General features: G+C 51.4%; 1 protein-coding gene across 1 annotated transcript in view; it reads right to left on the bottom strand.

Moving 5' to 3' along the window:
• Nucleotides 1-19,159, bottom strand: part of PAPPA2 (pappalysin 2) — a 76,821-nt gene that overhangs the window by 29,677 nt on the left and 27,985 nt on the right. The window contains exons 6-15 of the mRNA XM_032192267.1: nt 18,802-18,994; nt 17,589-17,710; nt 15,561-16,053; nt 14,939-15,067; nt 14,464-14,555; nt 14,003-14,196; nt 12,698-12,835; nt 9,568-9,703; nt 9,192-9,411; nt 709-880 (exon numbers count right to left, since the gene is read on the bottom strand). Of these exons, the coding sequence (XP_032048158.1) occupies nt 709-880; nt 9,192-9,411; nt 9,568-9,703; nt 12,698-12,835; nt 14,003-14,196; nt 14,464-14,555; nt 14,939-15,067; nt 15,561-16,053; nt 17,589-17,710; nt 18,802-18,994 (1,889 nt within the window). The remainder of the gene's footprint in view (nt 1-708; nt 881-9,191; nt 9,412-9,567; nt 9,704-12,697; nt 12,836-14,002; nt 14,197-14,463; nt 14,556-14,938; nt 15,068-15,560; nt 16,054-17,588; nt 17,711-18,801; nt 18,995-19,159) is intronic.

Raw genomic sequence — 19,159 nt, 5'->3', positions numbered from 1 at the left:
GCTCTCCTCTATCCTCCCCACAGACCAGGAAAGGAATTTCTAGCACCTCTCACAGGACACGTGCCTGCCAGGGGCGAGCACCTGCAGCTCTCTGGAGGGCAGAGAGGTCCACCCTGCTTCCACAGCCTGGCTCTGCTCTTCCCTTCAGGCCTGCGTGGTGGCCAGCACAGCCCTGAGGCTGCTGGATGAGCTCTTTCTTGCTGACCTCTGCACTGCCCCAGGGGCTGGGCAGCAGTATAGTAGCACAGCGCAAAGGAAGAAAAGCTCCTGGAGGCTGCTCTCCTCTGCAGCCCTCTAAATATAGTCGCTCTGCAAGGATGTCATTTTTTTTTCCCCGAGCCTCTAACTTCAACTTTAAAAGAGAAAACGCCCCTGGGATGCTTAGCCCTCCCAGCAGTGCCCATCCAGAGAAGAGAAATGCCTTCCTCTCCCTCTGGGAGTGCACCACCCCAGCCTGGGATGTCCCCTGCAGTGGCATTTAGCCTGGCAGAGCTGTGGCTGCACGGGGCTTGGGAACCTGGGGGAATGGCAGCAGAGGAAGGAGAGGGTCCGGAGCAGCTCCACCAGCACTGAGGTCCAGTGCCAGGGCCGTCATCAGCCTGAGGTTCATTGAAAAAGCCTGGGTTTGGAAGGACAACGTGTCCTGGGGCCACACCAACCACCCTGGGCTGCTTAAGCCCATTCTCAACCAGCCCAGCAGTCACTCACCTGCGTGGAGCCCAGGCTCTTCCCATTGCTGGAGCGGAGCATGAAGCCCTTTTCGCAGGTGATGGAGCACTCCATGTGCCTCGGGCCATCAGAGGTGCAGTTCATGCTGGCGGTGTGAGCAATAGGGGGTTTCGTACAGCTTCCCAGCCCTGCACAGGCACCGTGGGCACAGCTACGGAGAAGAAGAGGGAAGGGGTCAGCCAGCAGGCCCCTGGCGTTGTGCAGCAGGGGGCGGCTCTCCAGGTGGCACCTGCATGGGATGCCCAGCAGGCCACGGGTGGGTACAGAGATGCATGCCTATTCCTCAGCCCCTGCTTATTCTAGGCTTGGCTTTCCAGAGGCAACAAAGCCCAGACAGCAACATTGGGTGTTCCTCCTTCCCAGTAAGTTTTGAACCCACACCTCAATTTCAGTCAGCTTTAGTGTGAAGTAAGAGTTCCCTGTGCTGCTATTTAATGACAAGATTAGCAGCAACAAGTGGACAGGAAGAAAAGATGAAGAAGCCTTTTAAAGCCTCTACTCCTAGAAGGGCAACAGGCACATCAAGCACTGCATTGGACATCAGAGAACCCACGGGGGATGCTCCAACTGCAAAAAAATGGTTTAGCTGAAGAAGGAGCCCCTGCAGATTCATGCCATCCATGAGATGTTCTTCAAACTACATGCAGACCCCTCCCAGGCCTGTCAGCAGAGTCCAGAGCTTCATGTCCACGTGGCTGTGCTAAGCTGCGGTGATGCCAGGCTCTTCGGGAACAAGAACATCTCCACGTGCATCTGTCCAGCCCTATAGGCTCAGCTGGGGCATACCTAGGACATTTGGTGGCCATGACTCTTGTTTTTTGCTTGTTTCTTTGTTTTTATCCTTTTGCAAGTGGTGCTAAGGTTGACAGCAGCCCTCCTGGAGTGGGGCAGAGGTGCTGCAGCTCCAGGCAATATAGGGGGAGCAGAAGATGCCCCTTGATGCTCCCCTGCTCCCTGGCCAAGCCCCACTTTGCACAGGGCTGCCCCAATTTTGTGCACTACGTTTGGCCCACAGGAAGCATATGTCGTGCTGCCTTTGCCTCCCGCATTTGCTCAAGCCCTCCAGCTGAGGACACATGGCTAGAAATTCCTCAAACGACAAAAAACCCGGTACTGACATGGATATTAAGGGAACGCAATGTGCCGCTGAGTCTGGACAAGTCTGCCGAGCCAAAGGCACGGTGGAAACCTGGGGGCCACAGCCCTGCAAGAGCTGGTGGGCACAGGCAGAGGGGAGGAACGGCACGGGAGGGGACCACAAAGGAGAACAAGAAAAAAGAGGCTGTTTTTTCAATGCAGACCTGTTTATGAAGTGAGAAATGGTTTCAGGGCAGCTGCTGCAAATTCTTTCACTAGCTTATATTTCCATTTGCTTCCTTTTTAAAGAATTTGTTTTATGAGCAGAGCGTTTGTCAGGTCATTAGCTTCTGAGGGCATCTGGTACCAATTGTGGCCCTATCCCCTCCTGCAGCTACCTTCTCCGGGCAGCTGCTTTGCTCCCTGTCCGCGCCCCCCGTGCACGCACACACGGTCCCTGCCCCTGCTGCACCTCCCCGGGATGCAGGCGCTGTCCTGACCCACATTCATCTGCTCGTGAGGCCACGCTCATTGTGGTGGCACCTCCAAGTGCATCCAGCTGGGCCAAGGGCAGCTCCACGGGTGCTGGTGGAGCAGTGACACAGCCCTGGTCCTCCGGACGTCTGCTGTCTGGTGACAGCACTAACACGGCATGCATCGTTTGCAGCTCTGCTTTCCACCAGTTTGGACACACAACTGGCAGTGCTGGTAGAAAGCAGACCAAGAAACACGCACGTTACTGACTATGTTACAAACGCACCATGATTTGTAGAGGTAGGTATATGGGGAGATTTATAGCTGTGTATCATAATGTGAGGTTGAAACATTCCTTTTTATATACACCTCACGTGCATTACCTTGCACGTTCTATATGTGCAGATATCTTTTATCTTTCTCTCTTAGCCCCAGAAGGTGACTAACCTGCTGCTGTTCTCTCTGTGTGACGACCAATGCCCACATCCCACAAAAAAAAAAAAAAAAAAAAAAAAAAAAAAAAAGAAAAAAAAAAAACACTACATTTTAGTTTGGACACCATCTGAGGCATGTTCTCAAGTCCTGAGTAGCTCTGAGCTCTCAGCCTGTACTTTGAAGTCTAATGCTGCTATTCCAGACCTAAAGAGGGGCTCTCATCACTGAAAGCTGGCTGCTATTCTCAAATACATCAGTAAGCTCAATTAAAAACAAAGCAAAAAGTCATTCTATCTACATGCTTTGCCTTGATCACTTCCTTTATCATTGCCAACACCACTGTGAGTGCCTTTGCATTATTCTGCGTCAGGACATCTTTGAGCCTGATGCCATACAAGTGTAGGACAAGAAAAGCCATGTGGCCTGGCTCCATCGTGCCTTACTATGGCTCGGGTAATGCAATGGAATAAATCATTGCTCCCAGCCGCTGGAACACCCCAACGAAGGCTGGACAAGGAAACGGTGTAGTTAGCCCAGTTCTGATCTCAGCATGAAGGAGCTCTTTCTCCTTTTGATGATAAATGAAATTCCTGTATCACAGCTGCAAACTCCTGACATTTGGCCATTTCTGGTTCAGACCATTTAAGACGTATGGCGAGCCAATATATTTTTTTTTTCTGTGTGAAACATCTAAAAAAAATTTCCATTTTTATCCCAGCACCCTTTGAAGCTCAAACTAATGATTTGTCAACAACATTTTTACAAAATGCAAAGCTTTTTCTCCTAACTTATTCCACATCAGCACCAGCCTGCATGACTTTCTGGGCTTATCGAGTTCCATAACTCATACATGAAAGAGAATTTCAGACCTGGAAATTTGTGAAATTCTGCCTAGGGATGGCCTTAAGTACTCTGGAATGATAAGAGCTTTCTTATGAAATGGGACCAATTCTATACACTTAGGGTAAAGATTTTCCTTTGGGATTCTTCATCATTCTTTAATAAATATGTGAGGCAACCACCACCAGGGGAACATGTTGAACCAGTGGTGACAATGCTGGTAAGAAGGGATCATTTTGTTGTAATGAAACCCAAATTCTGAAAAGCTAAAGTTTTGCATTTTACAGCAATTATTTCACGGAACCCAGAAAATATTGATGGATTTACCCAAGTCAAGCAAAGCCAAGCCAAATACAGTGCAGCTGCCTAAAGTACAATAAATCATCCATAAATTACTGTAGTATCTACCCTAGTTTTCAGCCCAAACATTGCTCCTAAAACAGCCCTTAACATCAAGCTCCAACTTTAGCAGGGGAAAATTATTATTATATGAAGTTCATCTCATAGTGCAAATCTGGGGGAGAAGGGGCTGTAGGAGGTGTTGATGGAAAGGTAAAGGCTTCAGCCAAATCTCCCCAAGTTGAAAGTAGTCACTGCATACACTCTGGTGGAGTCTGGATTGCGGCACTGAACATCAGTGAGATAAAAGATGTTTACCCCAATGCGGTCTAGCGAAAGAGGATAGCCGGGAAATGAGAAAAGGTGTTTTGGAAATACTTGGAAATTTCTTCTCCCTTCAGGCATGTTTCTCATGAAGGGGAAAGGTCTCACACTATTACAGTAAACCTGATGGCAACCGTCCTTGTGGGAGCAGGCTGCATGTACAGACCCAACGGTGGTGATACTTCTTGATTAAGATCTTCACTGAGGCTGCCACCTCAAGAAAAGATGTTTGCTTCTGTATGCGACTCCCAAAGAAACTTGCCAAAAAAATAACATCCCTATGAGTCATCTGCTGTCATCCACCTCACAGATAGAGAGGAGGTACCAGTGAGATGTCGAATGCACCAAACTAGGTTTACAGAAGCTCAGAAAGCAGGGCTGGACAGGACGCTGGGTTTGGGCTGTTGTGCTTCCCAGCCTGAGGCAGGATGGGCTGTACCTTCATCCTGCTGTGAGGAGCTGGCCTGGCTCCTTCCTGAACACAGCACGCGGGCAGGATGTGTCTGCCAGGCCGCATGCCTTGCTGTGACCATCCTCGATCATCCTCGTGGCCTCCTCTGGACCCGATCTAACAACCCCACATCCTTCTGGTGCTGGGGGCCCCAGACCTGGAGGCAGCACTACAGGTGGGGCCTCACAAGGGTGAAGTAGAGGGAGACAATCCCTTGCTGGGGAGGATGGAGCAAAAGGCAGTGACTGGAGCTGGAGATGGACAGCTTTCATCCTGAAATCATGAAAGAGGCCACTTCTCAGCACAGAGGGTTACTGGATGCAAGAATAGCTCAGCAGGGGAGATGCTGAACTCATCACCTCCTGCAGTCTGTAATAGAAGATAGGAAAGCTTTCTGAAGGATGTGTTTAATCCAGCTTCTGGGCAAAATGTCGTTGCCTGTGTGCAACACTGGGGAAGGCAGGGCAGAACGGGTCAGGCTGGCTGCAGCGGTACACTGAGGGCCTCCAGGAGCAAACCCGGGTCTCCCAGAGCTCCTTCCCTTCTTCGTGGGACACAGGGAGGACAGAGGGCTTTGCGTGATTCGCATAATGTCCCTACTGGTAAGAGAGTGAGGGAATCAAGACCAAGGTTCAAGGGTCTCACCAGGAGGTGTGCCTGAGCCAGGAAGGGAATGTCCCTTGCATCACACACAGCATGTCCATGGCAGCTCACCTTTCTGCTGCGTATCAGGGGCTGGCCACATTTAAGGAATATTTTTGGGACCAGGTGGCCCTTCCTCTAAGGTGACACCAAGCAGACTGTTCCTGAACTGTTCAGCTGCTGTGTTCAACTCTCAGGATCAAACTGGTGAAAATAAATTGTGCTGAGAAATGTGTTTTCCCTAGGTGAGACTGGCTAACCCCAGAGAAAGGCAGAAGAGGCCTTGAGCATCCTAAAAAAGCCCATATAAGAAACATTAAAACCAAGAAGGTAGCTGGGCTGCGGAGAGCAAAGGGTATGGAGCAGCCCCTGGAGATGGTCCTAGCACCTCCGAGGGTTTGCATTGTCACCTCTGCTGCCACAGGAGAGGCACCTTGAGAGGTTTGAGGGCAGAGCCAAAGGCTGAGGTAAGCCCATGCCCTGGGAAAGGTGGTAGTCAGGACCACTTGGTTCTTGAGAAGTTTTGTCCTGCAGGCAAGGAGAGAGGATGTGCACAGAGCCGCACAGACGCAGCTATCTTTTAACACTAACAGATACAACTCTCCTCCTCCCTCTGACTTTCCCTTCCTGACAGTCCCCTTCCATGAAGGAGGAAGCCCGGCCAGGCTCCCCTTGAGTGCACAAAATGAAGTTCTGAAGGCGCAGAGGAGGGCAGGCACGCAGGAAATAGAAGCACAATGCAGCCTGCATTTTGTAGCACCTTGCCTGTTAACTTGCCAAGGCATTTCCCAGCATATGCTAACATAAAATAAAACACGCTAAAAATAAAACTGAGCTAAAAATAAAAATAACAGAGGAAATGAACAATGTTCCCCTGGTTCACTATATAGTCTGTACCAAGGAAAACAGGAGGGATTGTGGCTCAGTGTTAAAATACAAAGAAAAGCATGAAAGGTAGAGAGCCCGAGCCTGGTGGGACGGCAGTCCTGTCGAGGGGCAGCGCTCCCTGCTCTAGGTGCTGCTTGGTCTGGAAGGGACAGACCCACAGGAGAGTGCCCTGCATCCAGTTTCATACCAGGCACGTATATCTCTGCAGATGGGAATTTTCAGGGAACTTATTAAAAGTCTGGTTTCTGCTCGACCTCATGTGGTTGCGATTCGGTGCAGAATGCGAAAAAGAGCCCAGTGGAGAGGGGGGGTGGTGGTGCTGGTAGCGAGGGTCAAGGTCCATGCCACTTTGGTCTGCCAGTGCTCTTCCCACCTGTGATGCCTGAGGTGGGTTTGAAGGGAGAAGACAACTCTTTCTTCAAAACAAGGACGTGTTTTTCTAGCGACAATCGCCTTCTGCATCCTGACCTGGAGATGGCTGCATTTCACCAGCAGAAACGTGATCTCTTTGTTTTCCTAAGCCTGCAAAGCACTTTGAGATCCTTCAAGATGAAAGATGTTGCAGAAATACCAAGCAGTCATATTTATTATTTTGGCAACGAGCATTTCTAGGCTGAAGTCAGGAAACCTCGTTTCTTTCTTGCTTTTGTTGCTGTCCCTTTCTTGGGTTATTTTAGGAAAGCACTTACATGCACGTACTGTGTATGCGAGGCTGGGTGCATGCGAATGGTCAATTCAACTTTTTATTGGAATAACACAGATCTTCTATGATCTTTTACAGTTGAATATCTCTAAACCTATAAAGATTTTACATTCTTTTTTTTTTTTTTTTTTAATAGGGATACTTTTCCCCAGATTCCACCTGCCCTTATGTGAAACCAATTATTAGCCCTGAAAAATAAAAGTACTACTGAACATTTGTTTTGGATATGAAATAGATTTTATAAACACAATAAAAGGGAAAAAAATACTTGGACCTTTCCTGACTTAGCAAAGGCAGATCCTTTATTATTAGCAAGACTACTGGAGATTGTAAATCAAAGCCTTATCCCCTCTAAATATTCAAGCTTCTTGTCCAGAAAAGCAACACTATAAATAGCATTTCCTACTCCTCAGACTCTGGGGATCTGATTTGCTTAGCGTGTTTCCTAAAGACACGTGCATAACCTGCAGTTTAACATCCTGCCCCCTCGCAGCTGAGCAGGGAAGGTCACTGCAGGGAGGCCAGCAGACTGGGCTTGGGGTGCTTGAAGCTGCTTCATGATAAGGAAGGGCTGAAGCTAATCACTTTGCCATTCTTCCTGCCTGGGTGATGAGCAGAAGATTTTTAAGACACTGTAACAAGGCTGATTTCAGCCCTGTGTCCACCCTGTTAATGGCTGGAACCTCACGATGCCTCTGGCCAGAGGAAACTGCTCCGGAAATCTCTTCTCCAAAGGCCAGCCCCATGCCTGACTTTGCTGCCTTCCTCTTTCCCGACACTGGAAGTGGTGTTTTTCCTGAAGGTGGGATTGGATCCCTACTGATGTGGATCCACTGGTGTCTAACAGAAAATGAGCTGACAGGGTCTCCCCTTGAAGCTTCTTCTCTCTCACCAGCTGTATGTTTTTATGAAAAGTTTACTTTCCTCTGTCCCTTTATGTACTTCTGCCCATGCATAAGCGATGCTGAGCTATGTCTGGTCAGTCTGTTCATCCTTCCAGCCACTTCTGAGGGGGAGGGGGAAGCTCTCAAGCAATGAGAGCACAAAATTATTTTAAAGGATGAGAAAATGTAATTGAAAAACCACATCAGTTGGCTAGGGGCTTGGAAGCATGTGTGTACATAGCTGTAACAGCTACCAGGAGGAAACGGACTGCATTTCAGGTGGACACTGATCCTTTAATGTAAGGCTGAGAATAATATTTATATGCTGACTCACTAAGATTTATGTTTCTGTATAAATCACACATGCACTTAAAAAAAAAAAAAAAAAAGTAAAAAGCAACTGCTGGATATTCACAGCTTCCAGAACTCTACATAAATCAATCACACCATGATCCCACAAGCTTTTAGACAAACACACACACGCTCATTCATTATCAGGGATGTTCATCCATCCAGGGCCATCAGCAGCAGAAAAATAACGACAGGAGTAGCGATGCGATGACCCTAGCCAGAGCCCTTTGCTCTTAGTGCCTCCACAATAGCTCAGACCCAAACTCAGCATTCCCAGTTACGTGATTTTAGCAACCAGGGGTTGCCAGCCCCACTACTGCTCCAGGTCAAAGCTGGGTATCATCCCCTTGTCCCTCCTCATGTCTGCATGCTCTTGCTGCCTTGTCGACTTAACCTATCTTGGGTGATGGTCCTTACCTGTGCCTTTGCTAGCTCAAGCTGCCTGGAAAGCAGCACCCCATTCTGTAAACACCTCCTCTCCTTCACAGCTTTACAAAGACACTCGGGCACTGCTGCATGCCTGGCATCAAAGCACTGTGGCAGCTATCGTCTTTATCAGCAAGGCAGCCCAAGCCAGCAAAGGGAGGCTGCCAGCCGTGGCAGGGGGAGCTTTGTCCATGTTCCCCATATTGCAGGGAAGTAAAGGACTGGGTGGGATGATGTCAGCAAAGCACACACAGAAGAAACCCTCAGCAATAGCTGCTCAGCAGAGAGAGCTTGGCTTTCCCATCAGGAAACACTGCCTTCATGCACTTCTGTGCATATGCACAGGCCATGCACAAAGTCTGCTTTCCTGCCCCCTCACCCATGCAGCGAGATAAACAAATCAAGTCTAATTACACCTGCCTTTCCAGTAACAATTCAAAACCCACCTGAGAACAGTCACAAAGCAACTCTTTGAGGATGAAGAGTGGTCACAGAGCAGCTGGGTTTGGAAGGGGCCACCTGGTCCACTCCCTTCCCCCCAGTTCAAGCTCAGGCACTCCCTGCATGGAGCCAAACCCAGCAAAACCCAAGCCCAGAGCCCCTGGAAAGGCGCCCGAGGCGGCAATACCTGTATCGCTGATGGCCGTGTCCCTCCTCGTGTGGCAGCAGGCAGGTGGTGGGGTCAGCAGAGCCCGGCAGAGCTGGCGTCCGCAAGGCCACGGCTGCGATGCCCACGAGCGGGGAGGAGAAGTTGAGCAGCACCGACCCGGCCCGGTAGGACGGGTCCTTCTGGCCGCGGGTTGCATCGATGACGAGCGGGTTGTGCTGACACGACAGCTCGTGCGTCCCTGCGAGGTGAAGAGGAGAAAAGAAGGCCCAGGCTCAGCGCTGGTAGCACCGTGTCTCATTCCAGTGCTCCACCACCACCCCTGCTTGCCCACGTGTCTTGGCAGACAAGCCCAGAGCACAGTTTGGGCAGCAGAGGCGCTGCGCCCGGTGCTCACCCAAGGAGCGGTTCAGCCCTTCCACGTTGCTCAGCTGGACGGTCACCCTCGGCTTGTGCTGGTCGCTCGGGGCCGTGCCGTCAGAGGCCAGGAAGACCAGGATGGACGTGGGCACTGCGGGTCGCTCAAAGCACACCTGGGGGAGAGTCGGAGCACACACACCTGGTGCAACCCTCCTGATGGCACCAGAGGGAGGCAAGGAGGGAGCAGGTGGGGAGAGGAGGGTTGGGGTTCACACACTGCGTGGGGTCAGTGAATGGGCAGGGGGAAGGAAAGGAGGGTGCAGGAACATGGTCCTTCCCCTCCTCCTTTCCCTTCACTACTATTTCCCACGTGCACCAGTCCTGCCTTGCCATACATTTATGGCATCTCCCCAGCTTCCCCACTTGCTGCTGTTAAAACGAAGCCCTGTTTGACCAAGACCTGGATCCCCCTTTCTCTGCCCTTCCTCGCCAGGTTCCCCCTTCTACACCAGCGAGGCACCTGGGTAGTGCAAGCCCCGGCTCTGCTGCCACACTATTTCCACTAAAAACAAGACACGGCCCCAGAAGCCAGAGCGAGCGCGAGCTGTCCGTCAGCCAACACGTGGAAAGATTTGTGGCAGGAAGTCCTGCCTGCTCGGAGAGCTGACAGCTCCCCACTTGTCTGCAGCCCTGAAGGCTACAGGAGGCAGCTGGGAAATGGGTGGCATCAATCACGGCGGGGCAGACGTTCCTGGGAAGTAAGAGGATAGAAATGTTTTTCTCCCCCACCCCAGACCCCCCCACACCCAGCGCCAAGATGTGTTTCAATCCAGATCCACCCTATGGAGTGTTTTTGTTGAATGCAGGCATAGATGGAGTCCAGAAATTCAAGGCGAAGCTGCATTTGGGAGGAGGACAAGTCCCGGCTGGCCAGGCACAGCCCGGAGAGCAGCCACCAAGCGGCGTTTCAGCCCAGCCATGCTGGGCACTGCCCTTGCACACCACAGAGCTCAGCTCTCGGCCGGTGCTAGCATGGGGTGAGGACAGCACCTGCCCCACTGCTCCCTATCCCACCTAGGCAGCCAAAGTGGCACAGCCACTGACAGCAGCCAGCCTTGGGTGACAGCTCAGGTCTCCCAGCCTGCCGGAGTGCACTCAGTGGCCCCAAGTTAGAGCCAGGGCAGCTGGATTACCTAACATCCCAATTTACTTTAAAAAAAAAAAAAAAAAAAAAAAAAAACTTCTTAATTTATTTTTACATATTTTGTGTTTGACCACAGCAGGCTATCTGTTTAATTTTTCTTCTCCCTCCCTGCCCCCCTTCACATTTAATTTCCTGTGTGTTACGCATCGTGACTTGCCTCCAAGTGATTTTGATTCCTCCCTGCATCGGATGTGTTGCAAACAGAGAACAAAGCATGGCCGCAGATCTGCAAGTGGTAATTATTCCCATCTGCACGGTCGATGCTTCATTAGGTGGTACAGCCACGTGCACCTCTTGCCCCCCTACAACACGACCCAACCTTTTCCTCGCTCATTGGTGCTACCTCGTGAGGAGGTAGGAAGCAATTCCTACACTGTGGTGAGGCTCGTGGCATGGTTTTAGCCCAGGTGACACAGGTGCAGCTCTGAGCTGGCTGAGGGGGGTGGTAGCCACGAAATTACATGTGCACGCATGTAGGAGCAGCACCGTTCCTGTCCGCACAGGCGGGCGTGCTAGGCAAATTGTCAACAAGAATCTGTCTTTCCCAACCCAATATGTTACCAATCAGGAAAACTATTAAAAAAAAAAAAGAGAGAGAGAGAAAGAAAAGGGCATATTTATTACTAGTCCATAAATAATTTTATGGGCGGAAAATAATAGCACTCCTAAAGAGAGCATGGAGAACCAATAATGAAAGTCTTTAATATAAACATCCATAGAGGAAGAGAACTGACCACAAGCTCCAATAAAACTGGAACATGCTTTAACCCCCGGTGAGAAGTGGAGAGCAAGCTTTCATCTAGGTAGGGCAGAGAGGGAGATTTCTGCCTTCTCACTAGCAAAGGAAGAAAGGAGGTGCGTCCGTCATGGCCTACACCAGAGACTGAACCTGGAAAGTAGGTTGTGAGCACAGACAGAGGGGGGGAAAAAAATCAGTTAAAGGAAGTTCTTTGGAGAGGACCTCAGAGAGGATGGAGAGGCAAGAGCGAAGTTTATTGGCTTGGGTTTGGTGATTCCCTGAGGCTCTGAGAGTCCCAGGACGAGGTCCTCTCTAGACAGCCTCCAGCCAAGCAGGGCAAGGTGTCCCTCAGGCTGCTGAGGAAGCAGCAAGCCACAACCCATCTTTCCAGTAACACGAGGCAGCAGCCACGAAACCTCCAAACTGTGGCTGCAGTCAGAAAATCAACACTGTAAAAACCGCCTTGGCCCAGCCCTCGGCTCTTCCCTGCCCTGCCTGCTGGGATGGAGAGGTTGATGTGCCAGACACCCTCCCAAGACCAGCGCAGGCTGGGGACCAGCAGCTTGGGCACATAAAAGCGTCTCCTTAGGTGTGGAGTCACCGAGGCAGGAGGACAGTACATCTCCAGGTGAAGCCAACTGGAAGTGGGATTTTCATGAGGCTAAAGAGCAGATGTTCTGATCTTTATCCTGGCGTGTTGAGAGCAGCCTCTCTTGGAGGCTCAGGCAGCAGGTGACCCAGCATCCCCAAAGATGCTGCTCTTCTTATAACCCTCACAGCTTCTGAAGCACCCGCTGCTGCTTTTCCCAGCCGTGGGGAGCAACAACAGCAACAACCCAGGCCTTTAGCACAGCTCAGCCAGCTTGTGCCCACCCTTTTGCGGGTGTAACAGCACAGCTCGACTGCAGGGAGTAGTCAGGAGCAAGTTGTTTCTCAGCCTCAAAACATTTCTGTGGGCTTCTGGTTTCTGGCACAGCCCTCCTCCTGGCAGTCTGCCCCAGGATGGGCTTGCTGTTCACAGTGGGAATGGGGCAACTACCTAAGACCCAGCCACAGGCATCCAGGGTTTGCAAAGACCTTGGTAGGGTATACAGTCCCATCCGAGCAGCTTTTCAGGCTGCCAGAGCTCCTACAGAAGGGCAGAAGAGGACTGGCCTTGGTCACCAAAGTGTTGGGATAAAGGCAAGCATATCTTTCTGTGCCTGACCACACGCCCTCGCTTACCTTGAGCCAAACTTTCTCACCGCCCAAGGGCATCCTCTCCTCATTTGGATCCTGAGCATTGTCTTGGCTGCGAGAACATGGGAACCAAGCAGCCTGGGAAAGGTCCTTTGGCACAGCGTGAAGGTAGGATTTACATGCCTGAAAGAAGAGAGGTTTGTATTGTTGTTTTTTTTCAACCCAGAAAGAAGAGAGGGAAGTAAGAGAAAGAATTAAAGAGCACCTACAGGAACTAAGGGGAGGCTCAACACAGTGTGAAGCAGAGGTAAGGACCCTGAGGTGTTCCTCATACATGTGTGCAGAAAGCCTTTGTCCTTTTGGGGTGGTGTAAATATGCTGTTGAAGTACCTCATGGTGCCTGTGGACCTGAGACAGGCTGTAGGATGGCAGAAAGACCATAGTCTCTGGATTGTGACTGAGCCAACAAGATCTAAAGATGAGATTTTTTTGCCTGAATACCAGGTTTCAGCACCATTTGGTGCCCTGCGGTGTGCCAGGCCTCCCTCTAGGCCTGGGGGACAAAGCCTGGGAGATACGTGTGTCCTTCTAGAGGATTAGACACCCAAGCCCAAGGCATCCCACTAATCACGTGCATACGGACAATTTAACTAAGCAAGGAACCATCTTCATGATACACAGATCATCAGATCAGCTGAAGTGCACATATAAATGGCTAAAAATGTGCCCTCTCTACACACTTATTCCCCTTCTTCAGCTTGCTAGGAAAGAATACACACACACACACACACACACCATGTTACACCATGTTAACACTGATCAGGTGAAATCCCATCCGAGGACCTCCAGGGCCCTGCTCCAAAGCCTATATGAAAGATGATTCTCCCATTGATTTTTTCTTTGGCTTCAGATCAGACAGCCTGAGAGCAGCACAGATGTTGATGTACATGTGATTTTATCCTTTCAGGCCCCAATTTTATAAGGTATTACTTTTTTTTTTTTTTTTTTTTTTTTTTTTTTTTGAACCACTGCTCACGTGTACTTAGCTGGTGGGACAGGGGTGGTCCCTTACTGCATACAGGGGAGGTGCCCCCCATTTGATGAGAAACTCCTCCATGGACTGCAATTCCTGGCCCTAGAAACTACTGCAAGAGGGTTGTAGGAAATGCTCTGGTCTTCTACTGGCTCTCTGCATGGGAGCACAGTAGTCAGTCAACACTTCCAGAGCTGCTCTGAAGCTTTGATTTCTGCCTCAGTAAAATCCTGCTCAGACAGCAAATCCCCCAGCTTTACTGGGAGGGGGTGGGGATGGGCTAGAAAAGTCTTTTTTTCTGTCATGCCTTCACTTACCTTCGCAACAGGCTCTCCAGTGGCCAAGGAAGCAGGGCAGGACTTCTCATCCTGATGCGAGGCATAGGCTTTTGCTGCCCACAGGTCCACGTATCCGTTGGGCGTGTAGGGACCGCAGTCTAGGACACTGCTTGTTTTCTCAAAGGGCTCACACACGCCGTCTCCATCATGCACGTAGCACAGGCTCGGCTCTCCTGCAAGGAGATGGAGAATGCCCTGCTTGCATACCAGGCTGCAGGCACACACAGCTCCTCTCCCAGGAGGCGTGCTGGTCATTTGGCCCTGGGATTTCCTATCATGAGGGCCTGACAAGTCCTGTAGATCACTCCAGCTGCAGATCCACATTTTATTACAGTGACGTGCACCACCATGTGCTCTAAGGACTGTTATGAGGGAAGTGAGAGCAGTTCACTGTTTTGATTTCTGCCTAGCAAGGGTATCTCAAATCTACTCAGACTCACCGACACAGTTGAAGCCTTTTTCCTTCTTACACTTCCTGGAGCAGCCATCTCCATCCAGCAAGTCCCCATCATCACATTCTTCCTCTAGGCTCCTAAGAGGACATCACCCAGATGTGTTAACACCACCCTTGACTCACACTCCCTGGGTGCTTCTGCCTCATAACAAGTGAGGACTCCATGCCTCAGGTCCATTTCCATAGAAGGGGGGAGAAAAGGAAGAACACCGCATGGGGTAAGAGGGAGGAGAAAAGACACTGCATCATGCCCAGGGGATGAAAACGGGGACAAAGTTCAGGTTGGACCCCTCATCCAGACCCTGCTCCTCACAAAGACCATCTCCATCTCCTATGCTGGGAGCACAGCTATCTTCAGGCCGGTACCCCTGGGTGGAGGACCAACCCTGCACTTCCCTTTTGGGCAGGATGACCTGCCAGCTTAAAGACCCTCAGATGAGAGCATGGGTTTCTTGACTTACGCGGTCACCTTCCCATCCCCACAGTAGGGTGCTCCGTGGACGTGGACGAGCGGTGGGGAAGCTTCTCCCAGGGTTGTCCCAGAGACGGCCTGTACCTGGTAGTGGTACACCTGCCCAGGCGTCACTTCCCTGCAGGAACATGGAGGATGTGAGCAAGGAGCAGGAGGGAACAACCCATGCAACCTGCAAAAAAATTTGATCGCCCCTGTTACAGGAATCACATGTCTGTGCCCAGGCAGTGCTGTGGCTGGACATGCGTCTTCATACCCTAAGCTGCCAGAGGCAGCTGCTGTGGGAAGAGAGCTGCTGCCAGGTCATGCAGAGGGGCCTGCCATTCCTTCCCTGAGGGACTGAGCCGGGGAGAAGCTGCATGAACTCTAACAACCACTTTACTAGCCTCATTTCTGGGTTTAATGAGTTCCTTCTTGTTAGCCTCAACTCCTTGGCAAGGCCTGTGCTAATGCAACGGGGCAGCAACAAGCTTCCTCGATGGCAGGCGGGGAGGCTGCTTGCAGCAAGACACAGTGGCCGGGCCTTGTAACCCTGTGAGCTCGAGCATGGAGTCTGCTCACAGCACCGGGCCAGACACAAACCCACTTGGGGGCCCGCGGCTGGCACTCACGTATCGACAAACTCGCGGTGCGCCTGTGCTGCCGTGGCGGGGGATCCATCTGCAAAGGGGGGCTCGCGGAGGACACGGTATCGGATCAGCTTGCAGGAGGAGCAGAGGGAGCTGTGGGGCATGGAGGTCAGCAGGGCCGTGTCTATCTCCATCCTCTCATCGAAGGTGTAGATTTTGACTCCGGACACCTTCTTGTGGATGTTGAGCTTCACGGTAAAAGGGACGTCACAGAAGGTGTCCAGGGGGCCCAAATGGATGGACTCCCCCTGCTCTGTCAGGATTTCGATGTCAGACAGTGCCTTGGGTGAGTCAGTGGAGAGGTACGTGGTCCAGAGGGTGAGGGAATCAGGGTAGACGGGGTGCAGGAAGCGCAGCTCCAGGATGCAGCCATCCGGCTGTGGGCAAGGCACGGTCATGTTCATGTGGTACAGGTGGAGCTCTGGGCTCCAGGCCTGCAGGCTGGGCTCGCAGGGCTGATCCACGTCTGGGGGCCCTAGGCAGAAGGACAAAGAAGAGGATGAGAACCAGGCGACAGCTGACCTTACAGGTGACCCAAAGGGGCCATCCTCCCCACAGGGTCCCCATAGGAGCTTATGCATCTGTGCTATAGCTGCAGGTTCCAGAGGTCGTGGACATCGCAGAAAGCAACAAGCACCACTGGCCTCCCATCTCCTGGTAGCATCAGATCTGCCAAGCCCTCTGACAGACAGGATATTGGTACCCACACTGCATCAGGTCTTGGTGCCACCAGTAGCTCTAGCACCTGCCTGGACGTGGCTGGAGGACACAAAGCTTGCTGTGTGGTCTCATGGGTGCAGAAGGCTTGCTGAGGGCCACCAGAACCTCCAGTATGGTGCCCAGGCTGGCCACAGCTGTCCAGCTTTCTTCCCCTGGTGGAGGATTAGCACTCAGCAAGACAGATGTAGCATTGGGCTTTCAGTCTCAGAAAGCATCACCAGATTTCATCATCCTGTAGTGAAATACTCTTGTCTCCATAAACCACTGCAAGCGTTCCTTAGGGAGCAGCAGTTCAAAGCCTGCATCCATTTAACTTTCCTCTTCTAAAAACCTTAAAACCTGTCTCTTTTCCACCAGAGCCAACATGAGCTTGTGATAATTACAGGCTCATGCAAAGGAGAAAAAAACATCCAATACTTCCAGCTGCAGTTTTAATTTGCCAGTGAATCAGACAGGCAGGGGAAACAGGAACTACTGAAGATAAATGAGCCAAGCTTTGATTTGTTTGGTATCACTGAATAAGCACAAATTTGATTATTTCTTTAACTTGCCTGTGTGCGCATGCATGTGTGTGTGTGATTTGCAATGCTAGCAGAAGATAATCCTATGATATGCCAAATCTAGAGATGAGTTTTCAGGCACTGAACCCCAGCTATATGCTGACGCTCCTGTTCTCAAAGCATGGGCTTTGTCCCAAGGGGGTAACGAAGTCCCAGCTGTACTTTCTCAGCAGTCCCTGGTGCATTTTCAGCCAGCCTTAGTGGCTCAAACACATGTAGACACACAGGACTAGCAGATCCTCTGGCTCCACAGGTTTCAACAGCAGCGTGCACACTACATGGGATTGTTTCACCTGGTCTCCTGCCCCTTCTGCAGCATAGAAAGCCCAAAAACTTCTGCAGCAGCTGCATGACCTTGTGAGCCAGAGCTCCCAGGCAGCTCATGAAGTAGCTCTGCAAACCAGCAAGAATAGCATCCGACTCCGATCAGCCAGGACTTGGTACACAATGCGTGGGACTGGGCAAGGGGCTTCTCCTGCTCCCTTCGGACGGAGTGGTCTCAAAGCCTGGGAACGTCCCCATGGTTTTGGATGAGGCCCCAATATCTATATTGTAAGCCTTTTATTTCAATGAAACCTTCTGGGTACCTTCTGGGCACCTCCTGCACTAGCAAGCCTCGTTGAAGAGGAGAAGGTTCACTCTCTCAAAGAAAAGCTCCTTTTCCTTCTCCCAGCAAGACCTCATCTCCACCCAGAGGATTCACGGACAAGGAGAGAGAGGATGAGAGTACCTTCTGCCTCTTCTGGGGTCCAGTAGCCAGAGGAGTCGCAGACCCGAGGGGACGAGGCCTCGTGCACATACTGACGGAAAGTGCCGTCTTCAGCACAGTCATCACAGAGAGTGTCCAGCTCCCTGCAGACCACAGACACAAAGGAATTGCGTGTATAATCATGGCCAGTTACATTTCCATACAAGTTTGCTCAAGCAGGATCAGATACGAAGCTAGAAAACCAAGGAACCCAACTTCTCAGGAAGCCCCACGACAGATTGTTCTTGTCTGAATGGCTCACAACACCCAGCACCAGGAGGCTCTCATGCCTGGGTGGGTAACAGGTTCCTGCCACCCCCAGCATGAAAGGCCCATCATGGAGAACATTAATTCTTTGAAAAGACAGCAACCATGGAACCATGCTTGTGTCAGTGGCCCTAAAACACTTCATTTAAATTGCAAAAGACGGCTTTGTGAAGCAGCTTTTAAGCAAGCTTGAAATCTCTAAGATGTGCTTAAGGTCCAATAATAAAAACATAGACCTGAAAATTGGTGGAAACTGAACTGCTTTAGTTAGAGGGGCTGCTGAACAGAGGCAGGAGCTGCTTGTCCAGGTCTCAGTGACTCCCCAGCATTAGCAAGATAAAAGGAAGACAGCTGCCGGAGGAGGCCAAATGACTGATTCCATTTCTCCTGCTTGAAACATCCCTCAAGTTACCCCCAGTTAGTTACACCGCCAGTCTGCGACAGCGCTGGGAACGAAACCCAGCTCTTGCGGTTCCAGCTCCCTGCCTTAACCACAAGGCTGCATTTCCTCCTGGTAAATGGCTATTTTATACAATAAGTGCTAAATGAAGCTCGTTTTTCATTCCGTGATTGCACTCTTGGGTTTAAGAATTGGCATCACCTCCCGATGCTCCTTGGCATCGCCTCCCCACACCCCGATGGCAGAGGCTGGTGGGAGAGCCCTGCACACAGCCCAGATCCGCAGGAGCTGGTCACAGGGAAGAAGGTGCCAGGACCAGATCTACACCCTCCATCACCAGGGCAGCTGCAGGAATGGGTGCTTGCTAAGGCTGGGGTGAGACTCGCCAGCTGGCAGGGGGCACGAGGGGTGTGCCAGCCCTCCCTGGTGTCTTCACTGACTCCCAAAAGGCTCCCCCCATCCCCTGCTCTCTGCCCCGGCAGATCCCTGCACAAGTAAACCGATGTGAGGAGGATGTTGCTCTCTCACCTCTCGTGGATAACACCGCTGATGGGAGGCAGCCAGTAGATGCTGAGGGAGTCCTGAGTCTGCCCCGTGACCATGGGTGGGATTGGGATGGGCGCAGGCTTCTTGCTCTGGCTCCAGCGCTGGTACACCAGGTCCAGGTAGCAATGCATCCGGGCCACTTGGTTGGGGGTGAAGGTGTTGGTGCAGTCATCATCTGGGGGAACAGCGGTCAGGATGAGGGTGGCAGGGATCAGCTGGCACTCTCCCTGATCCCCGAATCCTCTTTTGGAGAACCCTCCTGGGGAGACCTGGGAGACACCAGCGCCTGGTGGCTCTCCTGCCAGGGATGGCTGGTGTCGTGTGTCCCCAGGGCCACAAG

Source organism: Aythya fuligula, chromosome 8, assembly GCF_009819795.1.
Source record: "Aythya fuligula isolate bAytFul2 chromosome 8, bAytFul2.pri, whole genome shotgun sequence".
NCBI classification, from domain to species: Eukaryota; Metazoa; Chordata; class Aves; order Anseriformes; family Anatidae; genus Aythya; species Aythya fuligula.
This window is presented reverse-complemented; position numbering and strand designations above follow the sequence as displayed.